This window comes from Globicephala melas, chromosome 20 (genome assembly GCF_963455315.2).
Source record: "Globicephala melas chromosome 20, mGloMel1.2, whole genome shotgun sequence".
NCBI lineage: Eukaryota > Metazoa > Chordata > Mammalia > Artiodactyla > Delphinidae > Globicephala > Globicephala melas.
Genome location: NC_083333.1, coordinates 41,550,722 through 41,559,688, shown reverse-complemented (window position 1 = coordinate 41,559,688; position 8,967 = coordinate 41,550,722). Strand labels below are relative to the sequence as shown.

At 57.4% G+C, this 8,967-nt stretch overlaps 1 protein-coding gene across 1 annotated transcript; it reads right to left on the bottom strand.

Annotated features, from left to right (window-relative positions):
* Nucleotides 1-193: 193 nt before the first annotated feature.
* NR1D1 (nuclear receptor subfamily 1 group D member 1) lies at nucleotides 194-7,842 on the bottom strand. Its single transcript, XM_030839939.3, has 8 exons — nucleotides 7,223-7,842; nucleotides 4,168-4,503; nucleotides 3,788-3,876; nucleotides 3,546-3,690; nucleotides 2,556-3,199; nucleotides 2,079-2,264; nucleotides 1,177-1,387; nucleotides 194-524 (listed from the first exon to the last, which is right to left on the bottom strand). The coding sequence occupies exons 1-8, from the start codon at nucleotides 7,251-7,253 to the stop codon at nucleotides 325-327; spliced, it is 1,842 nt and encodes a 613-aa protein (XP_030695799.1). The 5' UTR covers nucleotides 7,254-7,842; the 3' UTR covers nucleotides 194-324.
* Between the last annotated feature and the right edge of the window lie 1,125 nt (nucleotides 7,843-8,967).

Here is an 8,967-nt window from a genome sequence, read left to right as displayed (position 1 = left end):
CCGCCCCCCAGAACGAGCACACACCACAGAAGCCAGCTCAGCTGTGAACTACTGGATTTGAGACAGGAATAGAACAAATCGGGGGGCTAGAGAGTAAGAGGGGGGAGAGAGTGGTTTAAATAGGGGAGGCAGGGGAGGTTCAGTGATGGGGGAGGGAGGCAGGTATTACAAGAAGGCTCGGGGGGCCGGAGGCTCATCTTGGAATATTTTATAACAATATAAATAAGATTCTGGTTTGCTTTTCCTTTTCGTCTCGTAAAGGAGAGAGAAGTGCAGAGTTCGATTCTGTACAAGGGGGCAGCGGCAGAAGGCCGGCCGGGCGGGTCACTGGGCGTCCACCCGGAAGGACAGCAGCTTCTCGGAATGCATGTTGTTCAGGGTCCGCAGGTCCGGCAGCTTGAGCAGCAGCTTGGTGAAGCGGGAAGTCTCCGAGGGCCGGTTCTTCAGCACCAGAGCCCGAAGAGCCCGCAGCAGCGTCTCCTGGAGCTGCTCCACCGAAGCGGAATTCTCCATGCCCGAGCGGTCTGTGGGGAAGACGACGGCAGTGAGGCAGGCTCCCTGAGCTCCTCTGACGAGGAGGACCCGGAGGCCTGCGAGGACGCGGCGGCGGCCATGCAGCCTCTCCCCGAAGCCCCTCAGAGGGCCGATGGGGAAGGAGGAGGAGGGGGAACATGACTCCCTCTCCTAGGCCTCTGACCCAAGAGCAGGAGGTGCCTGCGACCTGGGAGCCCAGGCTCAGCAGGGCTGGCCCCCTCCCACCCCACCAGGCCGCTCTCCTTCCCTGAACAGGCCACACACGCCCAGGCTCCCTTGCTTTTTGTTCTGTAGTTCCCTCTGCCTGGGATGCCCTTCCCCCTCTCTCTGCCTGGCAGTATCTTTACTTGTCCTTTGAGGCCCCACTCAAGTGTCACCTCCTTCCCCAACTCCCCAGGCAGAAATAGTTGTGTGTGCTTCCAAAGCCCTTGGTTCATGCTTCTACTGTGACACTTATCTCACTGTTTTATAATTAGTCGGGCATGAGTCTGTCTCCTGAGCTAGACTGTGTCTGAATCATGTCTGTATCCCCAGTGCCCGGGTGCAGGGCCTGGCCTAGAGTAGGTACTCCATAAAAGGTGTGTTGAATCGAACTGCGTCCGCCTCCTCCCGGGGTCAGGCTCAGGCGGGAGCCTGACCTACCTGCAGAGACGAGCACCACCGCGGTGAAGAGGCCCAGCTCCTCCTCGGTAAGCGCCAGGGAGTTGAGCTTCTCGCTGAAATCGAACATGGCGTTGAGCAGGTCTCCCATGCCCATAGCGCCGAGCTCCTGCAGGCTGTAGGTGGTGCGGCTCAGAAACATCACTGTCTGGTCCTTCACGTTGAACAGCGATGCAAAGCGTACCATCAGCACCTAAAGCGGGGACAGTCATCCTGGGTGGAGTGGGAGGAGCAATCGCCAAGTTGCCCCTAAAGTTTTTTTTTTTTTTTCTTTTTTCTTTTTTGCGGTACGCGGGTCTCTCCGGACGCGCAGGCTCAGCGGCCGTGGCTCACGGGCCCAGCCGCTCCGCAGCATGTGGGATCTTCCCGGACCGGGGCACGAACCCGTGTCCCCTGCATCGGCAGGCGGACTCTCAACCACTGCGCCACCAGGGAAGCCCTCCCCTAAAGTTTTGTGAAAGGGTTACTGGTGCTGCCTTAGATTTCTCAGTCAAGACTGGGGCTAGTTTCTGAGTAAGCAATGAGGGGGGTGCAGTGCCAGGTGGATGGGGAACATCCCACTGGCTTTGGAATCCAGCCTGAATCTGGGTCTCAACCTTGTCGCTCCCTGTGACCTTGGGCAAGGCACTTCACCAAAGTGAATGTGCTCATGTCTAGAACGGGAATAGCGCTGTACCCTAAAGTGTTATTTTAGGGTAATAGGATGTAATTAGACCCCAGCTGAGATGACAGAAGTCCCAGCCATCCATAGGCAGGACTGGGAGGGATTCTGCCCCTTCCTTCATCCGTCAAGAGTAAGGTTTCAGAGCCCCTGCCCACCCCAGACACCCTTTCTGCTGGATCCTTCCCAAGGTCAAGAGCAGGGAGCACAAAGGGTCACTCACCTCAAAGGTGCCAGCCTTAAGCAGGGTGACCTGGTCGTGCTGAGAAAGGTCACGGAAGCCAGGGATGTGCTTGGCAAACTCGACCACCTCCCTCACAGCGGGCGTGAAGCTCATGGAGAAATCCTCCCAGATCTCCTGCACAGTTCGCCCACTGCGTCCGTGCGGGTACATGTTCATGGGACATGCCTGGAAGAGGAGAGAATTTGGGGAGGGGAGTATCAGTCAGGCTGCCTCAGATAGGCTTCCCCGGCAGTGCTGGGCCCCCGACTCTGCTTGGGTTAGAGTTGTGGCGTTGGAGGATGGGTCTTTCAGGTAAAGTAGCAATCGGGTGCCAGGTGGAGATCAGGGATTCCCAGGCAGAGCCCTTCCTGCAGGGCTGAGCATCCTCCCTGCACCTAGCCTTCAGGCACACCCAGCGGCCCTGTGCTAAATCCAGTCTCCCCAGTCCCCTGCCCACTTCACCCCCAGTGCCCTCACCAGCAGAACGTTCTTGGAGTTGCCCTGCCGCAGACTGTCGGCAGGTGCTTCGCCTTCTGGGGCTGGGTACACGTGGGTGGGGCACAGATGGTGCCCATGGCTGTTTGGCTGGTGGCAGCTGTGATGGGCAGGGCCAGGGGGCCAGGTGGGAGGGTAAGAGGAGGGAGCCTGGCGTAAACTGTTCAGGGCCTCATTATGACGCTGGGCGGCCACGATGTTGTTGTCATTGGGGGCAGGCGGGCAGCCCTGACTTTCCCAGTGATGTGGGGTGGTGGCTGGAGGGTTGCCCGAGGCATGGTTGGCATTTAAGTTGCCAGGTGAGGTGCCCAGCTTGTCATGGGCGTAGGTGAAGATCTCTCGGTGGGCCCGGGCTACCTGGGATATTACATCCTCCACTGTGGGCTCAGGACTTGGGGATCGGGGAGGCGTCAGCTGCTGTGGGAACTGGGAGAAGCCCACCAAGGGTGAGGGGGCAGGGGCTGGGGGTGGGGAGGGGCCCATGGGGCTTGGGGTGGGGTGCTGGGTGGGCGGGGTCTCCAGCGGGCACTGGCTGCTTAGCTGGTTGTTGGCCAGGTTCATGGCACTCTGCATCTCAGCCAGCATCCGCTGCTTCTCTCGTTTGGGGATGCGCCCAAAACGCACAGCTGTGACAGGATGAGAGCAGTGTCAGGAAGTTCTAATACACACTCACACGCTTCTCTTCCTTCCTCCTGAAAGGGCAAGCCCCTTAGAGCTTGGGGTTCCACATAAAACCCACAAGGCCACACCCATCGAGGGGGTTTTCCAAGTAGGCATTACGGTAAGAGGTGACCAGAGAGACTAATGAGAAAGATGTGTGTGTTTACCTGAGACCCGATGAAATGTGGGCATCCCCTATGCAAATGAGATGCCTAGTATTGGGCCTTTGTAAGGCAGGGATTAATTCAGAAACTTCCGAGTGGAAGAACGGGGGAGGGGGAGGGGAGGCTCGTGGGCACGGTGCTGCCTCACCATCTCGAGACATGCCCACGGAGAGACACTTCTTGAAGCGACACTGCTGGCAGCGGTTACGATTGATGCGGACGATGGAGCAGTTCTCGTTTTTCAGACACCTTTTGTACTGGATGTTCTGTTGGATGCTCCGACGGAAAAAGCCCTGTGGAGCCGGGGCAGCTAGTGAGCATCTCCGTCTAGGCCGGGCCTATGTGTCCTGTGGGAGAGGGTCACCTGCCCTTACCCCCACCCTGCCTCACCTTGCAGCCCTCACAGGCATGCACGCCATAGTGGAAGCCCGAGGCCACGTCCCCACACACCTTACACAGTAGCACCATGCCATTCAGCTCTGCGGGAAGAGAGGGGCAGTGGGTGAACAGGGCAGGTTTCTGAGTGGTCAGAGAGCTGGAGGTTTTCTGAGCTGGAGATTGGGCGGGGGGGGGTGGGAAACTGAGGAGGAGCTTCAGTATCTAGGGAGCACCCGGATGAGCAGACAGGGCTGACAGCAGTTGGTGCAACTCTAGGAGAAAGCCCTGAGGCCAGCGTAGGTCCTGGGAATAACTGTGTCACATGAATGTCAACTCCCCACCTCAGCCTGGACACCTTCCCTTCCCCCCAGATCGGCTGGAAATTTACTCACTGGTGATGTTGCTGGTGCTCTTGCTGGGGGACACTCGGTTGCTGTCTTCCAGGGCCACTTGTAGACCCCTGGGGGGGCTCCCGTTATAGAAGGAGGAGGAGGATGACAACGAGGAAGACGAAGAAGGGGAACCATCGTCACCCAAGCTGGGTGGAGTGCTCCCAAAGGGGCGAGCTGGGTCCTGGGTGAGGGAGCCAGTGGGTGATGGTGGGAAGTAGGTGGGACAGCCTTGGGTCAGGGACTGGAAGCTGCCATTCGAGCTGTCACTGTAGAGGGACTCGGGGCTGGTGCGGTTTGGGGAGGAGCCGCTGGAGCCGATATAGGTGATGACGCCACCTGGCAGGAGAACCCAAGGGAAAGGCGTGTCAACCGCCATATATCTTTGGTCCTAGGTCACCACTCTGCCCATCTCTCACCTGCCTCCCAAAACACTGTTGGATACTCAGAAGTTAACCATGTGAAACACCTAATCCTGGAGTCCCCAGAAGAGCCACAATAAGCAACTCCCCAACACATACCAGACACGGCCAACCAACCACCGCAACTCTTGGCAGGTACACTCAGCTTCTGCCTGGCGTGCGAGGTACCTCTCTAGAGGCATGACCTCTGTGATGCTCTGCGAGTATCTCACATATGTACCAACCCCCCCACCCCCGCCCTGGATGCCTTCCTTTAGAATATCAACCGCAGCTAATGACTTAATTGTCAGCAGCTGACCTCGGGATAGGATGAGCAGCTGAAAACCATTCATAATGCCCAGGCTTCAAAAAAAAAGAACAAAAACCAGCTGCTGATTTTAATGCCAAGACCATTCCAGTGATGAGACCATGGAGGGGCAGCTAGCCAACAGTGAGGAGAGTGGGGGTCTTACAAGAGCAAAACAATCACATTCCCTCAAAACTGGAAGACGTATTCTCCAAAGGTACTGTTCCCCTGGCCTCCAAGATCAAGAGTCAGAGTGGACTCTATCCCTGAACCCAGGGAAGGGCTTAACAGTATGAGTTGCAGGAGTTGGAAGTGAAGGACAAACTGTCCAGCCTCAGGCTTTGGAATTCCCCCTTCTAGATCTCTCTGCCTAGTGACAATGACCTTGGCTCTCTGGCCATTCAGGGACTTTGGCCCTCTAGTTATATTGCCAACCAGGTGGCTGTGTTCCCATTGCATTAGCAGGAGAAGAAGGTGACCTGCCTGCCACACCTTTGCCAAGTACCTCGCATGGCCTGCCATGGATGGGGTGGGAGGAGGGAGGATCCCAGGACACGTGTGAGCTGACACAGGGCATGCCACCGTGTCTACAGAGGCACATGTCTTGCTCACCCACTGACACACACTAAGCTGGGCAGAGCAACCCTAAAATAGCTCAAGGTTGGTCAGGGTGAACCGAGTTCCCTGTAAAATAATTGCACAATAGATCGGCTCCTACAGTTTCAGGGCTGAGGTGGGGGAATGGGATATTTATTTGGTGGTAAATGAACCTGACCCAGTTCAGCCATCCCCCAAAGAGAAGTGAGACTCATCCGAAGAGACTTCCACCTGGAAGTGTGGGGCACACTCAAAAGAGTCTAGTTTTAGATCTGGATCTATCACCACCAACTTGATTTGTGACCCAGAGGAAATCAACTCCCCTCTCTGGGTCCCAGTTTTCCTTTCTGTGGGGAAAAAAAAAAAAGATGAAAGAGACTTAATATCCTTTCAGCTATGTTTCTGGGATGTAGTTGTTCTGCGGGAAGCCCTTAGGAGACAAACTGCTTCTTGTTTGCTGGGAGTAGGCGTAAGACAGTGTTTGCAGGACTAAGAAACGAGATGCTTGGGGAACAGAAAGAATTTGTAATGTGGAGAAGCTGAGTCTAAAGGCAGTACGGTGAGGTAGGTGCAAAGAGAATGAAGAGGAAAAGAGTGAGGAGAAGGGTGGCTAGATGTGAGGTCCCCTTGAGGAGTGTAAACATGAGGCCACGAGAGGTCAGGGATGGCTCTGTCTTACTCTGCATCGGTTATGGGGAAGGAGGAGAGGGCCGGGCAGGCGGACAGGAAAAGGAGGCAGGCGGGGGCGGTGAGTCAGCCCAGCTTCACCCAGATCTCGGCGGGGCGGGGCGGGAGCCGGGCCCTCAGCCGGCCTCACGTCCCGGCTCCACGTGTGCCTCTTGCACGTGGCTCCCCAACGAGGAACCCCAGAACCCGAGGTTCCGCCCTCTCCGCTTCCCGTCAATCGGGAGCAGCAGCCCCGCCCCCCGCCCCGCCCCTCCTCGGCGTCCGGGGTCCCAGTCTAGGGCTGGGTCCCTCACGCCAGCTGGGTCAGGACTACTAAGGGGAGGAGAGAAGGGTACACGCGTTGCCGGGGCAACGGGGGGCGGAGCTCATTATGTAATGGGGCCGGGAGGCAACCACCAATGGGGTGGCGGCGACGGCTTCTGCAGAATGAAAACAAACGCAGCACGTGGGCCCGGCTCCGCAGCCATGTGAGCGCTCCGGGCTGCCGGGGCGCTCTGGGTGTCCTTCCTGGGGCAGAGCACCACTCGTGGGGCTCCTCAAGTGCCGCTCCCTACTGAGGATTCACCAGTGAGATCCGACCCATCCCCCCAGCCCCTCCTGCCTGGAACCCAGGTCGCCCCACTGCTTCTCGAGTTCCCTCGAGCCTGCAGGAACTAAGGGAAGAGGAAGATTGGAAGGAGGGGGTCCTCCTTCCGAGAAGTCCAGGCATGCCACAGCTGCAGGGGGTGGACAGATGGGGGCGTTTCGGGGCACTGCTCCAAAACTCCCAGTTCTTGTAAACTGTTCATCTCACCACACGTACCCGCTCTCCATTTACTCCTTCCCCGCGATCCGAGTCCTTCAGGCTAAAGAGAGGGGCTCTGAGGGGTGATGGTGGGGCGCCTCCGGGCGCATTCCCAGGCCGAACAACCCACTCTGGAAATCCCAGCCTACGGCCCCCATCACGCTAGCAAATCCCCAGGCCGAGGGAGTCTCCAGTCCCTTACAAAGTTCCTTACAAAGGCGTAGATGGAGGAGAGGAGACAGTGACAGAGAAAGAATGATGGTAGCAAAGGAATCTTAGTACCTGTGTTGTTGTTGGAGTCCAGGGTCGTCATGTCTTCACCAGCTGACAGCGGTCATTCAAACTGGACCTTGACACAAACTGGAGATTACAATTGCCGCTGTCGCCCCCTGGGAACTGACCGAGGACGGGGAGTGGACCCCGCGGCTCACGATAAGGATCCTAGGCACCCTGCAGCAAGGTCTTGGGGTGGCCGACTGCAGCCCTGCAGAAGGGTAGGACGCTGAGGCAACGGAGGTCGGCTTTGCATGGGAAAAGCAAGAGAGTGTGGGGGAAGGGGGCGGAGGGAATCAGCCTGCAGTAGTTCTGGCTAGAAGGTAGCAAGGAGGGTCGGGTCTCTGCAGTGCCCGGGGTGCCACTGCCTGAAGGCTCCGCAGCGCTGCAGGGTAGGGAATCTGGAGCTCCCGGTGCAAAAGTCCCAGAGGGAGAGAGGTTGCAGTCAGGAAGTAAGTACGTGATGGGAGAAACGGGGCACCCAGGCGCAAAGAAGCGAGACGTGTGCCCTGCTACGTTCCCTCGGCAGCAGTATTTCACTCTGCCAATCTCAACGGCCTTTTGCCCCAGCCTTTTTCTCTGGGACAGAGGGCTCTGCGCAGGCGCCAGCAACCCAGGGTTCCCGGGCCGCACGCGGCACTGGAGCAGGTACCATGTGATCCCAGGGAGCGCCTCGTGCCCCAGTGACACACTTTTCCAGCAGCAGGCACGTTGAGTTCCGTGCGCCTGCGTAAAGCCAAGGCTGTCGGGATATGTAGTCCATTGGCAAAGTGTGCGGACTGCGTATATTTCCCCGTTTCTGCCTCGCAAAAGCTCCTGCTGGAACCGGGGAGGAGCTGAGAGCCTTGTGGGGTGGAGTGCGCTGAGAGTCAGGGTGGCGTGTTTGGAAAGCCTGTATGGCAGAGGCATGTGAATTCCTGGGGAGCGGCTGGCAAGCTTGGCCGCTCCCTGGGAGATCAAAGCTAACAACCCCTTTCTGCAAACCTTGCAAACGTGAGGGCTTCACGTGATTGCAGGACTGACTTCGCCTTGAGGTTACTGGTGACACGAGAGAGATGACAAGTAGGAATATCCCCTCGGTCAGGAGCTTAAGCTGAACTTCTGCTGCAGAGCCAAGTCCTGAGATGGAAAGGAAATGTGGCCCCTGTTCCATTCTACTCCCCTAGGGAAACGAGTTGCCATGGCAGGGGGGGGGGCGTGGTGAGGATGTCCCTGGGGACTCCCTGTTTTCGTGTATGACACCACCCCACCCACTGAAGGTGACTTCGGGGTGAGTCATTTCCCTTTGTCTAGGAAATAAAAAGGACAAGGGAGGAGAGCTTTGTGGTGAAAGTGCTTTGAAGTTCTAAAGGGGCCAGAGGTGAGGCAGGGCTTGGGGGCAGAGTGACACCCCCCTCCCCACCCTCAGTGCTTCAGGGTAGCGTGGATTCCACGGAAGGGAACACAAAGACCATCTTAACCCTCTCTCCCTTACTGACGAGGAAAATGAGTCTTAGAAGAAGTGATTGGCCCAAGGTCAGGCATCCATTGCTAGTTTCATTTGACCACCATCAAGGAGGTGGGCAGACATGGAAATGAAACGCTGAATAGGGGTTAGAAACAGCCCGCATCTCCCTTCAGAGGAGCAACTCTGCCCCATTGGCGAAAAAGGGTCTCCAGTCAAGGTCTATCCTGTTTTGGGGTTTTTTTTTTTTGGCCTCGCTGTGTGGCTTGTGGGATTCCCCAACCAGGGATTGAACCCGGGCCTTCGGCAG